The sequence below is a fragment of the Corticium candelabrum genome, chromosome 20 (genome assembly GCF_963422355.1).
Source record: "Corticium candelabrum chromosome 20, ooCorCand1.1, whole genome shotgun sequence".
In the NCBI taxonomy this organism is placed as follows: Eukaryota; Metazoa; Porifera; class Homoscleromorpha; order Homosclerophorida; family Plakinidae; genus Corticium; species Corticium candelabrum.
Window position 1 is genome coordinate 45781 of NC_085104.1, and position 21565 is coordinate 67345.

The 21565-nt window shown below is 40.3% G+C and overlaps 3 protein-coding genes across 5 annotated transcripts in view; 1 reads left to right on the top strand and 2 right to left on the bottom strand.

The window, feature by feature from the left end:
• Positions 1–16: 16 nt before the first annotated feature.
• On the bottom strand, positions 17–7522 carry LOC134195894 (dual specificity protein kinase CLK2-like). The gene is made up of 12 exons (XM_062664988.1): positions 4020–7522; positions 3825–3885; positions 3552–3605; positions 3318–3383; positions 3049–3139; positions 2901–2976; positions 2709–2803; positions 2522–2651; positions 768–850; positions 628–707; positions 479–569; positions 17–411 (listed from the first exon to the last, which is right to left on the bottom strand). Exons 1-12 carry the CDS (start codon positions 4411–4413, stop codon positions 262–264), a joined length of 1371 nt encoding a protein of 456 aa, XP_062520972.1. The 5' UTR covers positions 4414–7522; the 3' UTR covers positions 17–261.
• Positions 7523–7963: 441 nt separating this feature from the next.
• LOC134195895 (uncharacterized) lies at positions 7964–9435 on the top strand. Its single transcript, XM_062664989.1, has 3 exons — positions 7964–8084; positions 8661–8773; positions 8834–9435. Exons 1-3 carry the CDS (start codon positions 7996–7998, stop codon positions 8923–8925), a joined length of 294 nt encoding a protein of 97 aa, XP_062520973.1. The 5' UTR covers positions 7964–7995; the 3' UTR covers positions 8926–9435.
• LOC134195893 (E3 ubiquitin-protein ligase UBR5-like) overlaps positions 9428–21565 on the bottom strand; it is a 31232-nt gene continuing 19094 nt past the window's right edge. For all 3 annotated transcript variants that reach the window (XM_062664986.1, XM_062664985.1, XM_062664987.1), the window contains 16 exons: positions 19931–20187; positions 19521–19613; positions 19281–19362; positions 18337–19078; positions 17796–18140; positions 17454–17600; positions 16524–16778; positions 15623–15767; positions 15393–15556; positions 12785–15329; positions 11795–12165; positions 11640–11724; positions 10927–11202; positions 10718–10862; positions 9827–9915; positions 9428–9765 (listed from right to left, as the gene is read on the bottom strand). In XM_062664986.1, the coding sequence (XP_062520970.1) occupies positions 9553–9765; positions 9827–9915; positions 10718–10862; positions 10927–11202; positions 11640–11724; positions 11795–12165; positions 12785–15329; positions 15393–15556; positions 15623–15767; positions 16524–16778; positions 17454–17600; positions 17796–18140; positions 18337–19078; positions 19281–19362; positions 19521–19613; positions 19931–20187 (5954 nt within the window). In that variant the 3' untranslated portion in view covers positions 9428–9552. The remainder of the gene's footprint in view (positions 9766–9826; positions 9916–10717; positions 10863–10926; positions 11203–11639; positions 11725–11794; positions 12166–12784; positions 15330–15392; positions 15557–15622; positions 15768–16523; positions 16779–17453; positions 17601–17795; positions 18141–18336; positions 19079–19280; positions 19363–19520; positions 19614–19930; positions 20188–21565) is intronic.

Sequence of the window (21565 nt, forward strand, 5' to 3'; positions counted from 1 at the left end):
AACGAAGACAATGTAGTTATTTTTAAGTAAACTGCATGTACAATGTATTGTACATGTACTTATGCATTTTACAGTTACATCTGGGCACGTAGTATATTACAATTCTAAATTGATGGTATAAATAGTATGCAACAGTAAAACTCAGGGCATAGCGCATAAATAGCTCTATACACTGTTCCCACATCTTACATTTCTGTCCAACAAATCAGTATGTCTTCTATTGCCCTATACAATCAATACTAATACTCAATCAGTTCAATTCTACAATAACGACGGAGGAATGTGAACATGAAAGAATGGATGTTGTAATGCCTCAGCAGCAATCATTCTTTTAGCTGGTTCAAAGTCCAGCAATTTTCCAATTAAATCAAACAGTTCTACATGTGCACGTTCTGTACCTTTGCAGTATTTCTGAAACAAACACAAAAAAAGATCAATGATTCAACACTCACCATCTTCATCCATCCACTATACATACCTTCAGTTTCTTACAATGCTGTTTGACATATCTTCCAGAAGAACTGCGTTCATCCCAGTCTAACTCGTCTTTACGGAAATACTTAGTCTTCCTGATCAAATAAACATCATATTTATATCACTGCTCACAAAGACAACACAACAAAATACTTCGTTGCCCTGCGCATTCGCAATGGCATTAGTCCCAGAATAGCATTCATCATTGCCAGATGTTCAAGATTATCATGAGTCTATTAAAATATCAATTTTATCTAATCACAACTGTGACAGGCTGTCAGCACACTGCCAACCTGAAATAGAGTATTCCCTGTGTAAAGTTCATACATAATACAACCAATACTCCACATGTCACATGGATGAGACCAACCCAATTCTGTAACACAACAGCAAACACCAATTGATCAACAAAACTATTACTGAAACATCTTCATCGTAAGATTGCTATCGTAAACTTAAAACTGCATACGAATATACTAGATCTACGGTATCATCTTCCAGATCTGTAAGACGAGCCACACTCAAAACAGACTCAAAGCGTCTTTTCCAACAATCTAATTGATTTTACAATTAAATTTTTCCGACCTTAAAACATCTAAACTATTTTCCTGTCATGTATGCAACTAGAACTATCGATTTCCAACATAAAAGAATTCTTGATTTTTGCATTGCAGTTTCCTTTTGATGATGACTAGATATGCAGTCTAAAATGCTTCTTACAGAAGTCATATACAAATTTCATTACAAAACTATTGGCACCAATTACTTGACCTCTTGGAGAGAGACAATGACTATAGCATAACAAGGGCGCGTTCGATTTACGGTTCTCGAACTGAAACTGGGTGTGTCTTAGAACTGCTAGAACTGACAGAACTAGAGGCTAAATTGAATGCTAATTCTGCTTTCAGAATCGCACTATGCACGAGCATGCGCAGATTCAACGTAATGGCAGAAACCGTTGACAAAGTGGCTATCGTTGCAGCAGTTCGGTTCAGTCTCTGGTCTAAACCAATTGACACCGCCGCAGGACAACTAAAGTAACGTCTTCGCTAGATTCCGGGCACGGTGACTGCTCAATTGAGATGCTAGAAACTCCTGATGGTCTCCAATCCTGACTTACAATCTCACTTGAAGTCAGGAACAGGTCGATGGTAGTGTCAGGTGTAAGTTCTCGCGGAAACATCCGGGTAGTCTGACGATAATAGGGCGTGATCATGCCGCAGTTCCAGGTTCAGAGTTCGAACTGTTGGAATCGTTCCGGCAGTTCCAGAACTAGAATTCTAGCAAATCGAATGCAAGTTATTCATTCATCCCTGTCCTCCCCCCCCCCCCCCCCCCGTCCGCCCTCCACCCCATTAATTCTAGTTGTAGAACCGTAATCAAACACGCCCTAAGTAACCTTTACACAAGTATGAACATTAACCCTTACACAAGTATAAACACTAACCCTTACACAAGTATAAACACTAACCCTTACACAAGTATGAACACTAACCCTTACACAAGTGTGAACATTAACCTTACACAAGTATAAACACAACCATACCTGCCTTAATCCTATTACAATATCGAGACTTTTAGATATTTGTTAAAAGGGGATTTTAACCATTTAGCCATTGGATTGTATGGAACTGCTTTTGCACAACCATGAAAATAGCAGAAAAACTACCAAATATAATCTACCTCAAATACTTTAACATATATTATACACATAACCTAAAGACTACCCCAATCGTATAACAACGTAATTTCCAAGACTTCTCCTGGGGCCCAAAAAACAAATCAGTAGCACTGATAAATGATGACAAATGCTGCATCTTCATAAAGCATTCTCCACTATTCAAAGTTTCTTCCTGAAGAATAATTACCATGACAAGAATTACTTTGACTGCTGTCATGAACCAATAATACAAAGATATCTATATGTAGGTATAATCAAACTGTTAATTATCACAAATACTTATGAATCTCATAACAATAACAACCTTCATCACTCTTATAATTCCCATCTCACTACAACCAGTCACATAAAGTGCTTAGAACTCACCAAGAATGACTTCTGGTGCTCTATAATGTCGAGTTGATACCACTGTACTATGATGCTCATCATCAAATGTTGCTGAACCAAAGTCAATAAGTCTAATCTCTGAATTCTTCACTACTCGAACATCTTGTTTCTACAAAACGATACTTGCTGTACCATGACTTCAGTCAATGCAGTATACCTCACTCACCTTTACAGGATCATGTGTTGTTTCACTTCCAGAATCAACAAAGAGAATATTCTCCGGTTTCAAGTCAGTGTGCGTGAGCCTATATCTGTGCAAGACTAGATGAAAACACAAAAATCAACTTCCAGAACAAACCAGTTTCTCTCAAGACACCATGCAGCTACCACCAAATCAACACACAAACACTGCACTCACATGCAACTGCCTTGATGAGTTGATGAGAAATGTGTTGTACTTGATGGAGAGGATATGGCCGATAACTGTTGTCTTTCTAAAGCCAAACAACAATACATAATGATCAGGAAGACAGTACAAACCCATATGCAAGAATAAGCTAACTTACCAAGAAGTCAAAAACACTTAGTCCCAACATGTCAAAGACCAAACACATATGGCCATAATAGTCAAACCGATCCCGTAGTTGCACACATAAGCTGAAATCAATCAAACAAGATGAAACACCTACATCACAACAAGGAAAACTGCGTGATGGAAGTAAGCATGACCACTACTCAATGTAACAATCCCTGACCATACAAGGGCTCATTTTGTACGCATATATGACAACACAATTAGGACAACACGCATAGCCTACAGCTACTTGAAACTTACTTCTCTCCGCATGGATCTTTCTGCTGAAGTTTGTCCAATACTCGCACTTCAATTTTGGCCGCATCTCTACAATAACAAAGAAAAGAAAAGGCAAGACCATTATGAGCACGTCACTACGCCATTCATAGTCTTCATTCTGCAACATTAACATCCTGTGTGGCAAAATTTATGGCTTCTTTCATGCACCGTCACGTTCATGCGCTCGACCAAATGACGCCAGTCAACATTCCCTACCTGTATTTCTCGATGTTTTTGATAATCTTTAGAGCCATCCGTTTGTTGGTTTTTCTGCAAACACAGAAAAAAATCAGTGTTTCACAACGAACTCGCCTGCAACGACTGGCTCTACGACGCGACGCAACGCAACTTCAACGGCGCAACGCAACTTCGACGGCAAGGCTGGCTAGACAACTTGCACTTATCCTTCTGACCGTGACTCTCAGCACAACAACATCGTGCGCTACATGTGTCATGCGAACAAGAGACAACTCGAATCCAACAACTCACCGATCAACACATTCCACGACTTTGCCAAAGGTTCCCTCACCCAACGTTGACTTGATTTCGTCTGAAACAGTAAAGAATCGACAATCAGCGCCTGGCTACCCACTAGGCTTCACAAGGCAACTAGCCGACGTCTACAAACATGCAGACCACGCAGCAACACGGAAAGATCACGAAAAGAATAAAAAATGTCGATACATCGATCAACTCGATCTCCAGCACGGTAGATAAGATGACCGTCCTCATCGTCACGAACGTGGTGGCGTCTCGACACCTCTTTGGTCTTCTGGCCGTACGTAGCCAACACGGAGGTGGTGGAAGTGTTGTATCCATTCTGTTTGTACGTTGAACCGGAAGCGACGTGACTTTGCCCAGTAGAATGAGAAGTAGAACCGTTCTGTACGAGGTGGACGACCACACGGTTAGAAGAAGAATTAGAAGAGCTAAGAGCAGTGGCGGCGTTGGATTGATCGCACAAGTGTCCGTTGGCGCCGTTTGAATGTTGCGTGGCAGTCAGATCAGAAACTGACGTGCTACTGGGACCATTCTGTTTCAGAGGGGCTCTCTGGGTAAGAATTTCCGCTCCAGACATGACGCAAATCCCAACGGCTCAATTGCTCGGCATCGCAGGGTGAAAACGCGATCAGAAACGATAGCGACCGCGAACAAGAAAAGGGGGCAAAACAGACAAAGCCAAGGAAGAAACACAACACAGCGAGCAAACAAAAGACAGCCACTACGCGACTGGAACCTTCGTCGTTTTGGGTTATGTTGGTATGCTTTCATAAGTGATTAGCAGCCACCCAATAGCGAGCCAGAACAAGGGCAGAGGGAAGGGCCTTGTCAACAGCACACCGGCCATGTGACCGCTACACCAGAATAGTCAGCCTTCACAGGATGTGCCCATGACAACGCCCACTAACTTGCTTTGTACTCTGGTAGTGTAGTTACTAGTAGTGTACAGTGCTATAGTAAGGCGACTCGAATCTCTTTGTTACAGTTTCCGTTCACCACAATATGCACACAACAAAATAAAAATCAATTTGCACATACCTTAGTACTAGGCTCATACACCATGTCAGGATTCCAACTATTTACTGACTATATGCTGACTATTCACATACAAAATAATCAAATGATATTTTAGCAGACCATCAAAATTCACGTCCAGTCCCCCTATTCAGCACAGAAGAAGACATTTGCCAAGCTCTTTTCTACCAGGCAGTTATACATGCGCTGTCAGCAAGTCAGGAAATGTCGCCTGCTCTCTACTTACCATAGCATTACCTTAACTCTTGTGGTTAATTAAACAATAAAAGATAGTCATGCAGCACAAATTTTGTTGCATTCCTTCAGATATAGTCAGATTTCCTAGAACACACAATATCAACCACTACAGTATCTCAAGAAAATCCTAGCCAAGACTCAAAAGGTAGAAAGGTTACAGGCAAATACTTCAAGTCGAGAAAGAAATGTACATCATGAGAACGCTACTAGTAACAACTTTCCTTATTAATATTGCAGGGGAAACATCACCAATATCAAACATCACTTAAATACCAAAATGTTGGATCTGGTACAGAACATTCAGTTTCTCTTATCAAAAGCAGGTATACCTTGCGCCCAGTTGTTTAATCAGTTGTGGCACAACATTTTTCAACAACTGTCATCACTGTTGAGATCTAAGAATAATATTTTTGCACCTATTTCATCTATGCTCAATGGATCACAGGTATCATTCATTATTGCTTCATGTCAAGAATGGGAGTTAATATATTGTGGATGTCGCACAAAGTGTTATCACAACAATCGATCAGGCAGAATATTTGGAATCATATTGTCTGCTATGTCCGAAAGAAGACATGCTGCAGCAGTTTTGGCCCATCCATGGCCTCTGGAGTCTTCTAGCAGGACTGCAACGTTGACTGACTTGTTTTCACTATATTGATACTAACGTGTTCGTCTTTAGTAATTTTCTGTATAAGCAAGTGTGTGTAGATTGTCTTCATGTTAGTTTGCCAGGTTTCTGAGTGCGACAAAAAGTACAATATTCTAAAATAATATTAATAATTCTACATCATTTTTCATTCTGCCCTGTCTTTCCAAAGCTATAAAACCTGTACAAGAATTGAATACTCACCTAAAGTGAAGTGCACCTTAGCAGTTTGCATAACTTACATTGCTTTCAATATGTTGATCTATCTAGCTAATACCGAGGCTAGCTGACACAACGTGCAGACCTAATACCCACACATGCACTATTAGCTTATCAAGTAAGCAACAGTCAAACTATATGTAGCTATTACCAGATGTCACTTCACCAACACAAACACGCATGTAACAGCAGCTCAATTTCTAACTCAACTAACATGAGTATAAAATATATACAGCTAGCAATGAACATAACAAAATACAAATTGCTCTGCCTACAAGTTAACACAAGAACACTGCAGGCTAAGCTAGCATCAGACACAAGCCAGAAGGTGTAGAATATAAGCATATTTCACCTAGCTGAGACAAAAGATTATGACTAGAAGTAGTTATGTGAGGGGTAAAGAGTGTGTGCACCCACTTCATGCAAGTCTTACTGCACTACAGTAATGTAATTATAGATGTGCAACTAACACTCTGTTTCAAGTTAGGAGAAGCCTAACATTGTTATCACGGGCATTCAGAGATATCAATTAATAATCTATTGCATACCAGTAACTGTTTAACCAAACCACAAGTGGTAGGAGTCCATTGGCATCCCTCCATCAAGGTCCCTCTTTCAGAGAAATCCCAAATCGATATCCACCAATGATTGACATAAACTAACCTGAGGGTATAATAAACTATAATGCCATGCCTGCTTTGTTTCATTATGGCAATAAGCTTAGCATGTTGAAAAGCAGTTTCTATGCCTATAGCTCAGAGGCATAGCAATGCAACCTAAAATACCCCCACATCCCTATATCATTAGAAAGTAGCCAAAACAAATGTCTATCATCAGCTTAACATAATCAAAAAGCAACTTCCATAAAAATACAAGTGACACTCTAATCATCATGACAACTGCCCTAATTCTATTGGTAGAAATTAAGCTTCCAACTTGGGGGCATTCCACCTTCATGAAGCAATGATAAAGTATGAATAGCTTTTTTACAAATTTTGCAATACTGTTGTATTCAGGTCTAAAAAACGAGCAGAGATCAAAAACATGCTGTGTGCTTTATCACTTGCCTCTAAGAATTAAAATCTGTTAGCTAAAACAGTGGTTGATGAAGCATCAATTACTGCATCCTCCCATTGTACAAGCTCCAAGTCAAACAAGTATTCGGGATGTCTGTAGTGTGTCTCTGTGTCTGATCAAGTTCAGTAGAGTTTTCCAAACTCAAACTCTCTTCAGCATTACAAACATTACATGTGCATCATCATCGCTCCAGATGGAATGCCCAAGCTGGAAGCCCAATTTCTCCGTTCAAAAAAAGGTTTTTTAAGAAACAAAAACACTAACAGAATTAGAACAGTTAGCACTACCATGAGAACCTCTGGCATGGTCATTTGTATTTTTGTGGGAGTTCAATGGCCGTTTCAGTAAGAGCTCCAACACACCATAGTGTTCATAATTCGACCCAAGCACTATTCTGTACTAAAAGAAAGGCCAGGAGGCAAAACCAAAAATTAATAATAACAATTAATTATTATTAATCAAGTAGCATTTGAAGTGCGCTGGCTCAACTATCGGGCGACATGGTTCAGAAGCTCAAAATATAGATGTATTGTGTCAGTGGGAAAAAATCGCTCACATAAAATTTGTGGCAGCGGCTTCTCGGTGGTCCCGTGCGAAAGTACGGCCGACAGTTTGATGTCACGTGACTCCTATTTCTCCACTTTCCTCCGCAGTCATATAAGTAATCTCTTCTTCGGTTGGCGTAGCGATCTCGAGAGCGACTTCTAGAGTGCCATCGCATGTCTCGATACCCATAATTGTCAAAGTGATGGCGTGAATCTTGACGAAAATCTCCACATTGCCGCAATTCCCTATCAACTTGTGGGTGACGGCGTTGACTGTCATAAAATTCCTGTCTGCAATACATGTGAAAGCGCAGGACTTACAACCCACGCGAAAGCTCAAACAAAGAACCGCCTTGATCGAATAGCCCGGATCTGAAGTAGAGTACGTACACTATCTATGGCAAGTGTACGAGGATTTAGTTTGAAACATATCTCTAAGATAATCGTCTCTTTTTGCACATTCAATTCTAATGCATCATCAGTAAGGTAAGACTGTGATCTCTTTCTAGGGTTAGTTTTTCTCGGTGAAAGAAACGTACACTGTACTTCAAACTCATCTAGATCTGACAACTAGCTAGCTATAGAGTGTGTTTTCTCGACACGTTCCTTAATTTTTCTCAAAGTACCAGGTATTTGTATCATTTATTTAATTATTAGCACACACGTGGCAAGTTAAATTATATAACTATTCACCTGATATCATGCAGCAGCTGTCTAGCATGTCAAGTTAGCTAAAGAGACTGCAGCTGCTGGTACAGTGTATACGTACAGTCTTTACGCATGCAGTCTTTACGCGTACAGTCACACTGGAAAGAATACACTTAGGCACATTGCAGATTATTGAAGACTGTTGCTTTACCTTCAGCTATAGCTAGACAGATCAACTGCAGTAGCTGTTTCTAGATAGCAAAGAATTAATTCATTTCATTACAATGTAGCTACGTATAGTCTAGTAACGTGAAACGAATGATCAGGCTACGAACTTAAAACATTGCTACTTGTATGCCTGCACCAACAGTGTCCACTATTTTATTGGTGCGTTAGCATGTATTCTTATGCTAGAGAATTATTGAGAAGAGTCAGTTCAGATTCAATGAAAGAAAGCAATCCAAAATGCATTGTAGAAACTCGAGTGGTTAATGATGAGTCAGCCCCAACTGTGCAAGTCAAATTTGGTGAGTTGTGTTTCTACATCATATCAACAACAATAACTTATGATTGACTCTTTTACCTAGTAAATGGTGAAGAGATGAGATTGAATGGCTCAGAGCATCATGTTCTAGATATGATGAAGATAATCAAGGCAAAATCAGACACAATGACATAATCCGCCAACGGGAGTCAAAAGGGGGAGGGGCTGCATGGTTACTTCAATTTAGTGAGCTCTTGTACATACTACAGCAGACTAGAATACAAGGGTGCTTCTCCTAACTGCCCTGCTAGCAGAAACTGATTCAAGCAGCGACATAGACTCTAAGAGTATGAACCACTTCTGGAAAGAACATACAAATGTTACAAGTTACACAGGTTTGCTCAAGTGAGGAAGCCATGCTGTGCCAATCCACTTCACTGTCAGCATATTCTATACTGTCAGCAACATAACATAACAATTATCGTGATACTCACAACTGTGTGGAGGGGCACAGTTCCATTCCTTCTTTTCGTGTTGTGCAGGTGTATACATAAACAGCTCCAGCAAGAAGAAGGATTTCTGCTTAATAGATTTATTGATAAAACGATGGACATACAATACAGACAGTGGGACTTTATCAACTACAAAACACTTGAATGTAATATGCATGGTGGCAATAATCAGACATTACACACAATTGTCTCAGATGCACTTTACATTGAAATGTCTTCAGTGTTCCAACAACAAGATAGCAACACATCACCAGTACACAACACAACACAACTCTCAGTTCAGTCCAAATAAACTTCAAGAAATAGAAATTCACACAAATCCAAATCCCTTTGTTTTTATGGCAACTCGAAGCTTTGTTCTCAGTATACGTCTGGATGAGTAGAGTGGAACATAGAGTCTTGAAATGCAAGTGTTTGCAGTAGGCAGATGATGATCATCTGGTGGCCGAATGGTGACAGTAGGAAGAGGTTGGAAGCCTTCCTCACTTGAAGGCAAAGCAGGACTTGAAGTCCAGAAATATAACTACATAGATTATTTGTCTACATTAAAATGTGAGTAAGAAACAAACAAAAGAACATCTGACCAGTTCTTGTTTCTCTTTCCTGCTCAATTTGTCAACCACTTGCCAAAACCAATGGCGAAATTGGGTGAGAAGACTACTACTCTCACAAGCTATAAGACAGAGCATAGCACAAAGACAGCAGTACTAAGACCACAAACATCTCCTCTGCAACTGTGCTTTAGTGTGCTGCCAATATTATGCATCGCCATTTTCATCTACCTACAGTGTGTCTTTTTTACGCTCTTCAAATGATTACTGATTATTGGGCACAGGCAAACCTAGATTTGCTGACTGAGCAAGCCTGGGAGCTGGCACTGACTCTATAACAAATACCACCCGAGGCCAAAGTTACGCATCTCCTTGTATACCCTTATTGTCTACAAACAGAACATTGCTCAAGGCATGCAACCACACAGCACACACCTATGGTCCAGACAATGCATCACTTTATACATACATACAACAAACTGAACTGATCGGATGTGGGTTATATGCCAATTAAGACTGTTCTTCTGCATGTGAGCATCCACATGGTGTGTGTGCGCCTGTGTGTCTGTTCAAGTGTGTGTCCACATATTAAGCACCAAACAAGATCAGTTTGCAGTTCATTTGCTACCCCGGCAGCAGTAGAGCTGATTATCTCCTGATTACAATTCCAAGCAAATCAGTATACCCTAAGACATAGCTAAACATGCCAGACAAAGACTAGGTAACAAGGTTCTCATCTTCAAGGTACCTTGTACTTGTGCTATTGCTCTATGTTTTATGTTGCCTACCTGCCTACCTGCCTACCTTCCTTAGTCTCTTTCTCTGCTAGTCAGCCCATGACCATCTGACCATGCAATTGTATGCTTAATTGCAGTGATATTTCTCTATATTCATGTAAGCACGCATGTTTGAGTGTCCTCATACCTGTTTCATCATTGAAGGACGTGTATTTCTTTAATTGGTCTACACTGACATCTCCACATCCATTTAGTAGCAACCGTAGATCTTCAGGAGTTAAAGAGAAGAGAGATGAAGAAGTAAGTACATCTGACAGTCCACTTGCCATTGCCTGACAAGTAAGCAACATTGTCAAAGTTACTTTAATTAACTGGCTCTATTAAATATTAAGGCACCTCTAAGGACTTTTCTCTGCATGTCACCATTCTATACTCAGCATATTTCTGCACATAGTCATCTACATTGTCTACAGTCAGTGGTACATTCTCTCCTCTGTCATCAGTCACAAGATGAACAACACTTCCACCCTCTTCTGTTCTCAGAGTGACCAAACATGTCAAACCAAGTGCTGAGAAATATTCATCTGCATTAGCTGACTGTGAAGCAACAAGGAGTTTCCGCAGACCATCATATAGTCCAGGATCATAAAATGCAAGATCATGAAATGAAAGCTAAACACAGAAACAAGACAATCAAATAGAAAGACTACTGTAGTCAGTTACTACCTACAATCTCAGAATATTTAAAACACATGGTTGAAAGCAAACAAATTAGGTTTGCATACCCCACATACATGATGTGCAAACAAGTAGCCGTTTGTACTGTTCTGTCAGATACCTCAATTAACTGTGTAGCCTAACAAAATACAGTATAAAACTGTAACTACGACTAACACATATTGCATTAAGGCCATCTGAAAAAGCAGTAGAGTGGCAAATCCCTAACTTCATGCATCACTCAAATGACTGAAAATGAGCATTGACTACCAGTTGCTAAACTACTTTGAGTGTGTATAAGTGTAAAAGACGAGCCTTGCAGAGTTGGAAACAACTATTTATTGACATTGGAGAGCCCAACAAAACTGACAAATCAACACACCAATGCTTACTTTTCTTCTCAAAAGATACTTCAAGACAGGGCGAGAAAGACTGATAGGACACAGCTCATTATGAAGAAGACATAACCCAATGATTCTACAATACAATTACACAAACAATACTAAATAAACTAAGTCACAACAACAACAGACAAGAACAAGTTCACCTTCCCACATTGCGATATGCACTGAGTCTAGTAGGAGTGTCCTTTCCAACACGTGGTGCATAAAACCCAGCCTTGCCGGGTTGAAAGAAGAGAGGATCATCTTCATCCAACTCAGTGCAACCAGACACCACCGTTGCACCAAATGATGTCGGATGGCTGTCCTCCAAGCCAGAGCTTGTGTCTTTCAGTTCATCGCCATCATTTGTATCTGTGCTTTGTCTTCTACTTAACAGTTCCTCTCTTGGATGAGCAGCAATGACATCCATGGCTTCTTCAATTCGTCGATGGAGAGACTCATGACTTGCTAACAAAAGAAGAAGTTGCGCTGGAGGTAATTCTAGCAGCATGCCCGTGATTCTTGAAGCATGCTCCTGTACACCAAACATTTAATGAAGCAAAAGAAAGGAAGTAGCAGTACAATGAAAAGAAATGTTGCAGGGATGTATCAACATACCTATCAATCAAAAATCATTCTACATTCCTAAATCTTAGACATAGAAAGACCTATGTAGACCGTGACTGTTACTAAAGTCTACAAAATGTCATTTCTAAAATAACATTTGATTATCAGACCTACGGGTTCAAAAAGCAGAGACTAAGTGATCTGAACATCTCTGAAGTACAGTTTGCCTCAATGACCTTATGAACTAGGGGGATCCGGTAGTCCATACACAACCATTCACTGTTGAAAACTGGCGAATACAATATTAAGCAATCACTGAAAGCTTGTCAACAGACAGACACACCAGTGAACAGACAATCTAAGACATACAAAGAGGAGAAACACAAACTCACAACATACACGACTGCTTCTATTCATCACGTAGTTTCCAGAAACAACAAATAATCGGACAATAGTTTCGATAAAAAGACACCTATTAAAGACAATGACACAAAATACCAAAAGACATATATAAAAGCAAAGCTTAATTTACAACAAACAAACTGACTGTGCAAAAATATTCACAGTACCACAGAATTTAGCTTTACCGGTTGTATTGCCTGAACTCTTGGATACAGTCTCTCTCCAAGTGCGTGCTTGTGTGGTGGCAGTGGGTGACTGCCATCATAGTCATGACTAAATGGTCTTGCACAGTAATTCAACCTCCTATCCCGTCCACGCCTCATTCCTAGTGTTGGGCTGCTGCGATCTAAAGACCTGTATCCACTACGTGATCGTCTCCTCTCAAGTGCTAACTCATTCTCAAAGTCTTTCTGTCTCAGACCATATCGAACTGACTTCTTGCTCACCAATATGCCTTCCAAAGAAGGCAGTTTCTCATCAGAAATAACAGCTTCTCCAAGTGCTGTGTAGAAACTCCTAGTGACCCCACTTCCTTCCCCTGGTTCACCCTTAAACGAGACTTTAACTCGATGTGATGTTAGTGGAGGCCCTGCACCTCCTTGCCTTCTTTCACAATACGAATTAAGTTGCTGAAATGATTGCCGTATCAACAGCCCTCGCTCTCTTTCAACATCTAATGACAAATCACGTGTAGCTGAGTTACGTGCCTTTTCCATTTCTTGTCTAAATAGACTTTCTCTCAGCTCAAAACCACCAAGTTCTGTCAAGATCGACTCATTTTCCTGGCCAACACTACTTCGGAAAACTCGCCCAAACAGCTCAAAACTAAGACGCCAGCGAGTTGCAACAGTAGCCATATCAAGAGCAGAAAGTATAACAATATGTGTCTCTTTTGATTCACTACTAGCTCTTGGTTGTTTGATTGGCACTGTCTTCTCTGAAAATATGCTGGTAATTCTCCTGCATAGTCCTGATGCCTCATAGAGTGGAGGCAAACCAGTTTGCAAGCCACTAGACGCCTCACTTACAGATGAACCAAACAGTACTTCTCGCTTAGCATTCGGCTGTAATAGATGTGGTCTTTCAGCTAAAGGTAATGCTAATGTCATTGGAGACAAAGGATCAGGTGCTGCACAACCCAGATGAGTTGTCGACTTTGTGCGACGAAAGAAAGGGCGTTTACGATAACTTTTTTTAGTTCTTGAAGAGGACGGTGATGTACAGTCTTGAGACATAGTCAATTTCCTTGGTGCATCATTATCACCATCAAACAAAGGGTCATTTCGCAAAAAATAAACAAAAGCATCAAGGGCATAAGCTACATGCTTCATCTCTGACACATCAACGGTAGGCAGTGTATCACCCCCTTCTAAACTTTCGTTTCTCATCAATGTGAGAACGTACTGCATAAACAATCGCTGTTGCCTCACCACACTGTCATCTCCTTGTGAAATCGTTGTTCCAGACACAGCAGTACTACTTGATTTAATAGCTGAGATGCCAGGTAGTTGATTTCCTGCGCTCCATGCAGCCAGCAACGAATCTTCCTGCATGGCAGACATCATATCATTCACAGAAGCTGCAGACTGAGCTTGCGGTTGAGAAAGAGTAGAAGATTGAGCAGAGTGAAGCTGCTCAGTAGAATTGGCAAGAGATGCTCCAAACCTCAGTTGACATTCAATAGAATCCATGATGCAACAAACCCAGTCCCATACCCACTTTAGTTGTGTTACCACATAATTATGAGCTTGTTCTGCGTCTCCAGTCTTAGTAGGCATGGCATACTCCATGTTTGATTCATTGGTACATGAATCAATAGTAACAATAAGATCAGCTATTTCTCTCATTAAAAGACTAAAAACACGAGCCAATGCACTAGAGGAAGTAAGTGCTTCAAACTGATTGGCTTTTGCTGTCGATGCCTGCTTGTTGCCAGTAGCAATGCCTGAGTTACTATGCCTTGAAGTTGGTGGAGCTGCTGTTACTGGTGCTGATGAATTTAGTGATGTCTGATTAGAATAATCAGGAAGTGCCCACTGCATTGATGATGAGCCAGAAGGAGGGTGCGACTGTGTGTTGTTCCTAGATGGAGCAGGTCCAGTCAACGTACTTGAAAGATCTTGGTTAATATCAACATAACTAGAGCTATCAGTGTAGCTGTCTTCATCATTGAAATCATCACCTTCACCATCACTCTCAATTCGGAAGTCGTCATTCAGACTCATGAGCCCACCTTCCAGATCTCTGACCATTCTCATTATTCGTGTGCCACTTGTGGTTGTCCTCACAGAGTCCTTGTCTCCGTCATCTCCATCACTACTATCGCTGTCACTTTCTGCTCCTGAAATCTGGGTCTCTGAACGAGACATAAGACCATCAGGCTGACTTTCTAACTGCCGGACTTGAGTATCTACAGTCTGGCGGTTGTCATGGGTACCTACCCACTGCATATTCTCATCAGAAACTTCTTGATGTCGTCCTCTCTCTTCCCTCTGTCTAATCTTTACTTTTCCTTTGTGGGATGCTGCTCTCTGAGAAAGAGGTTCAATGTTAAACAAATCATGTGCAATACTTAGCTGGTCTCCCCCTAAAACTCGAGGATCTAGAGATTGTGTGACGCCAAGGCAAACAGGAGTAATAAGAGCAAGAGCAATAGATGTCAATTCTTCAACAGCTAAACAAGGTAGGCTTTTGAAAACACGTTGACATTTTATCATAAAACTAGAGAAACTGGACAAACAAGTAACAAACTTCAATATAAATTGCTCGTCAGAGTATATCCTAACAACTTACATTCTTCTTCGTCCACCAACTGGCATTTGTAAAGCTCCGATAACAAATACTCGTATAAATGACCGCAGCATTCGTCTTGCACACATTGTGATGTCTGCTTTTATAGAAATGCTACTTGCCTGATTGAGCAGTCTCACTAAACTTCTCAACAATGTGTCAAGGAGCTAGCAAAAAAAACAAACCATGAACAAAACACATTCGTGAATCGTGTCAACAAATGTCATATTGACCTCAACTGATCCTTTTGATGCCATTGTGTAGACAAAACTGTCAAGCCTTACAGATCCACTCTGTGACTGGAGAAACTTGTCCTGTTCATTCACACTGAGAAGAGAAACAATATCGCCAGGATCAAACACAGCACCTGGGCAATGCCTGTCAAGAAATTCAACCACTCATTAATTGTATCAAACTCTTGCAACAACAAATGTGTCTCTATGCTAGTAAATGTGATTTAATAATTTAACCAATCAGACAACACAATACTAATTGATTTTCAATTTATCGTAATAACAATAACAATAATACAAGGGCCACTATAGCCTAGTGGTTAGAGTTCGCGGTTTCCTGACAATGATGGTCTGGGTTTAATCATGGGTGGTGACAGCAATATAATGAAATGAGTCCGATGGGCCTTTTTCAAGTTTATCTGGCTATGTCTGCCAGAGTAGACTTGATTCCGTTTCTGTGATCGAGCATAGAGACTATTGGCAATGACGTTTCCTGGTGATCATTCATATCTACTGGGCATGCTGTTCAGAGCTGGCAAAATCCTCGTAGCGCATGCAATCAATAATTGATATGCTAGTTAATTAGCGTCATATGGATTGCACAGAAACCTGTACCTCTCTGGGGCTTACCTGCTGGGTTGGTGGACACCCAGTTGAGGGTAAAGACCCCCCAAACGCCCACTGAAACAACATAATACAGTAGTTGTTTTACTGTCTACCTTTGTAATTGGTTCAACCGTGTGTTAGCATTAGCATTATGGCAATAAACAAATCATCTATAATTACACCACTTGCTATACTTCTGACCCTCACGATCCACATGTGTTATATTCAGACACAATAATCACTAAACCATTCTGATAAACTAGAAACAGTTACATGTGCAAAAACATTAACTTGCCTTCTCCCATCTTCAACACCAGCTAATAGCATTGTCCTCATAGAATTCCAGTCTTGAAGACAACATTCAAGTGCTCGTCTGACAAATTTGGGAGGCTCAAAACCAGTCTCTGGGGTTCCACTGGTCTTGTCTTTGCCTTTGCCTCCCGCTTGTCTTTCTTCATCTCTCTCATGGTCTGATGGCAAGCGGCACTGTCGTTGCTCTTGAGACTGACGAGCCATTGTTGTAATGAGAAATGACAAAAGGTGCTGGCCACTAATAACAATAAATTTATTAACAACTCCCAAATCCAACTGATGAGCAAATGAGCAAAACCCTCATAACCAACACAGTAGACAGCCCTACTCAAACATACATGTGTTCTACTTCCACGTAATGAACAACTGTAAAGCTGCAGTCAACAATCTGCTCCAAGGCTCCCAATTGGCCAAGTAAAGATCTAGTCTACCACATGCACCCCTGAGAATAAAGTTCTCATTAAAACAGTCTAGACTTTGAGAATCCATAGAGTCATGTAGTAATTCCCCAAAAAATTACAGACTATATATTTGACCATCCAGAGTAGCTGGTAAAGAAACATACCCTATTAAAAGAAATTTATTTGTGCACGCAAAATTGTGATTTCAAGAAAAACTCGACTGTTTGTGCAGAAGTAATTTGTGTAATACCAGCAAATCTACATAATATACCAATAATTTAAACTTAATGTACAGAATTTAAATTTGCAAGTAATGCAACAGTAGAGACACCACACAATTTTGTCCCCGCCCCTCAAATAAGTTCTAACTTTCAGGATACCAAGCAAAGCAAGAGACAGGTAAATAGACTAACTGATTAATTACATACTATGCCACAAAAACAAGAAATATTGTTAAGGTCACACTAACAAACAACACAAAAGACAACAATAATAAACAGTACATTCCTAACCTTCCATTTGGTCGCTGCACCAATGTTGTCTCACTCAGAAGACGTTTGAGAAGTTGCAGTCTCGTAGTCTGCTCACCAGGAATTAGAGTTCGACACCGACATCTCTCCCAACAATCGCAATATGCAGAATGAGTAGATTTTTTCAGCCTAACAAGCACAATTCAGCATTACATATATGTGATAACCGTACACATGTACAGAAATAACAAGCAGTCTGTCAGAAATAAAGGCTTGGTCAGAAACCAAAAAACGCACACCAAACAGTCATGTAGTCAACCAATGAACAAAAATCAAACACAAATGCAAACCAACCACAAATGAAACCACTTTCCCTTAACTTACTTGCACTTGTGCCCCTTATGACACACTTGGGCACACTCTGTGCAGCAACATAAAGCACCTGTGATGCCACATGTTTGGCATTCAAAAATAGCTTGCGAAATATGCTCTTCTCCTGTCCATGTGAATGAACACGTGTCATTGCAGCAGAGAACATAGAGTGGTGAGTCATCTGGTAGGGTTCCATCAGGACAAATCATGCTCATCAAAACTTCAGTGTCTGTAGACACTGAAGAATCTTGTGTCTCTATGTGTGCGATTCTTTTGGCAGTATCAAGCAGAGTTAATGCTGCAGAGTATGCACGACCTTTTACAGCACTCATAAATGGAGTTGAGCCTTCAAGATCTCTGCATAGCAAAAAACAATTCCTTAATTCAAGTACTAAGCATTGAAACTGTCTTTCTGTCTGTGTGTCTGTGTGTCTGTGTGTCTGACTGCCCACCTAAACACAAGTAATATTTCCTAGCATCTTACTACATCACTGCGTCTGTCATTTGTTCACCCATCTATATTTGCCATCACTCTGTTAGTCTGTCAAAATACCTCTCTGAAAGTAAACACTTCAGCTGTGGAGCAAGTAATCGACTCTCGCACATGAGACTAAGACAGCGTAGAGCATTGCCTTTTCTCTCTGCAGGATCTGTTATTACTGCCGGAGGGCGCCGACTGATCACGTTACTAGATAACATGGCAGGAGCATAAGAAGAGCAAGATGATGTGCTAGATGGAGAAGAAGTGAGTCCAGCTGCTGTAGCTGCAGCTGTTGAAAGAGATGGATTACTAGCCACACTTAATGTGTCTTCATCACCATATTCCATTTCATAAGGTGGTGGTGGTGGTTCAGGATACAAGTTGTTCATCATACTACCAGGAGGAGGAGTAAGTGGTTGTGTTGCTTCTTCGGTTTCCATTCCCTCTCCTAAACCAGATGACATTACAGAAGAATGTGTCTGCCCACCACTCCTTGCAGCCTGTGAAGCACGACGTGCCACTTCTCTCAACCCAATAACACTAGAAACAAGACTTGCTGCAGTTGAATTTGAAGTTGTTGTCAAAGCATCAAGAGTAAGGCCAGCAGAAGTAGACGTTAGTTGTTTATCATCAACTAGACCAAATGTCGTCTCATAGGAGAGTGGGCCTCCAACTGAAGACACATCTCCTACTGTTCCAATTTCTTTCGCTGCCATTGGATAGCACATAGACACACATGCATGAAAGATGTTCCTATTGCCACTGGTTTTCTCACTAAGCACACGCTGCAAAGTAGCTGCAAGTACATCAGGACCTACACAAACAAAAAGTAAATCATAACTAAAGTAACATACAACAAAATCGTAGAAACACAAAATATCTTTCATGCAGTCTCCATGGTTATCATACAGGTGATATGCTACAGCTACATGTTTTAGTCAACGGTGGCAACAAGTTTTACTAGCAAACACACAATAAGTCTACCTTCCTAGTAGTGTTACCATTGTAGTACTTACTGCATTCTGTCCCAAGTGTGTGAAGTATCTGCTTGACTTGGTCATAATCACAACGTAAGACATGAGGCATAAGCAGCTGATCCTACAACAAATTTCATTGCTGAGTAAATTCCTAACAATCAAATGTACACAACGCCACTATGTCTGTCTGTCAGTCTATCTTTCTGTATGTCTAAAGCATTCAATAATCTTCAGCTGCTAAAACAATAATACTGTACACAAGACAAGTCTACCTCTTACCTTCATAGCCAGAACAATAAGCTGAACAGGCAACAAGCTCTTGCCTTTTCTGTTAATTACATTCATGCAGAAACCTTTCACAGGAGGAAGGTCCTACATACCAATATACAAACCAAACCACTAAGAAAAGCACACAAAACACACTAAGACCAAACACATAAACACGTCTGCTGAACACGCATGCACACATACATGCACACACACAAAACACACACACACACACACACACACACACACGACCGACAGACAGACAGACAAACAGACAGACAGACAGATAGACAGACACACACACAAACACACACACACAAACACACACACACACACACAAACACACACACACACACACACACACACACACACACACACACACACACACACACACACACACACACACACACACATTGTAGTACCAGCCACTGTGGTTCTCTCACTCCATGCAAACAATCTTTCACAAGAGGAACAATACAATCATTGACATCTTTCATTACAAGATGATCAGAATGCCCAGTGTAAAGTGAAATATGAGATAAATTGTTTAATGAACTAGAAGGAGACATACACATGGGAGACACTGGAAATGAGCCAAGATGTTTTGTTCTTCCAGAATCCAAATGAAAAAAACAGCAATGAAATGACAAATGGCGGTGTCTCACAAGAACACAGATTCCTAGTAAATACCACTTTCAGACGCTAAAGTCATGGAAGATGAGAAATCAAGACATGCATAACTATAATGGCAATCAGAAACTCACAGACAAATAAGAACACAGATAGGCAAACAGACAAACAAACAAACAGACTGACATGCCAAATGACAAACAGCCATAGTGACAAACACATTGACAGACAGACTGTTCCTTGTCTGTTGCATTTCGGAGAAGTAATGAGGACTAATCACAACAACCTTTCCAAGCTTTCGCAGTTCAATTCACTAGTTCAACTGCTAAATCAATAGTTTAGTCAGCAAGTGGCCTGTAGGCTATACGACATGCTTTTTAATTAACTTATCTACAAGCTTATCGTGTGTACTAGTTTTGATGTAATGCTTACAAAGCTCACACTCGTGATCACAATATCCAATCCAACAGTTTTCAGTAATGACTTACGATCAGATAGGACTGTACTGATTCTCTCAGACTCTCCCACTACAAACACATCGTCCAGGTATGCCAGAACAGTAACATCTTAGTGACATTCCTAAATACTAGTGATAATAGGACGAATAACAAAAGACAATAAGGTACATTCTAGGAGGTCATCCTGATAGATAGACAGACAAATGCGCAAACAGACTAACAGACAGACAAACAGACTGACAGACAGACAAACAGACTGACAAAAACAAACAACAAACCCCAGACACTATTTAAACTCAATGGAGTGACACCTGATAGCAACTACTTTAATGAAACTTCAAAATAATGTTCATTTCACTGTTCCTTCAAGAACAGAAAGTCTTCTTAGAAGTACTTATATTACCAATGCAACACTATTTTATAATTAGCAAGTTAAGACATCAATTTTCTTAGCTTAGAATTGCATCTTAGAGTATGTGCTCCTACCAAATGAGCAATGATCCTTACAAACAAAAGAGAAACAAGCAAGCAACCAGCACATAAATCCTGTATTATGTTCAATTGTTTGAGCAATAATTTGATTCCTACAGTATGAAATCACAGGACACACTCTGACGCAATCAGTTGTTAGATACTAAGTGTATTAGCAATGACTGTAAATACACATTATGAAACGTCTGCATACAACAGACAAAAATACATACGCAAACATTTTTCTTACAAATGGCCCATAGTCAAGCAAACAGTACAAGACAACCTTTGAAACTCAACACAACAGCTACACCTGACAGACAAACAACAAGCAAACAAACAACTGGACAACAGATAAATGTTCAGAAAATAAACAGACACACACACACACACACACACACACACACACACACACACACACACACACACACACACACACACACACACACAAACCAAAACTTCATAACACAACTGATTGTCATCCCAAGCAGTGACTTA

Excerpts from the sequence above, each read along its gene's own strand:
- LOC134195894 (XM_062664988.1), bottom strand. The coding sequence starts at position 4,413 with ATGTCTGGAGCGGAAATTCTTACCCAGAGAGCCCCTCTGAAACAGAAT. Across the intron at positions 3,886-4,019 it reads TGGAGATCGAGTTGATCGAT|ACGAAATCAAGTCAACGTTG; the intron begins GTATCGACATTT and ends TTACTGTTTCAG. Across the intron at positions 2,977-3,048 it reads TAAGTGTTTTTGACTTCTTG|AAAGACAACAGTTATCGGCC; the intron begins GTAAGTTAGCTT and ends GTTTGGCTTTAG.
- LOC134195895 (XM_062664989.1), top strand. The coding sequence starts at position 7,996 with ATGGCAAGTGTACGAGGATTTAGTTTGAAACATATCTCTAAGATAATC. Across the intron at positions 8,085-8,660 it reads TCTAATGCATCATCAGTAAG|AGAATTATTGAGAAGAGTCA; the intron begins GTAAGACTGTGA and ends TTCTTATGCTAG. Across the intron at positions 8,774-8,833 it reads AACTGTGCAAGTCAAATTTG|TAAATGGTGAAGAGATGAGA; the intron begins GTGAGTTGTGTT and ends TCTTTTACCTAG.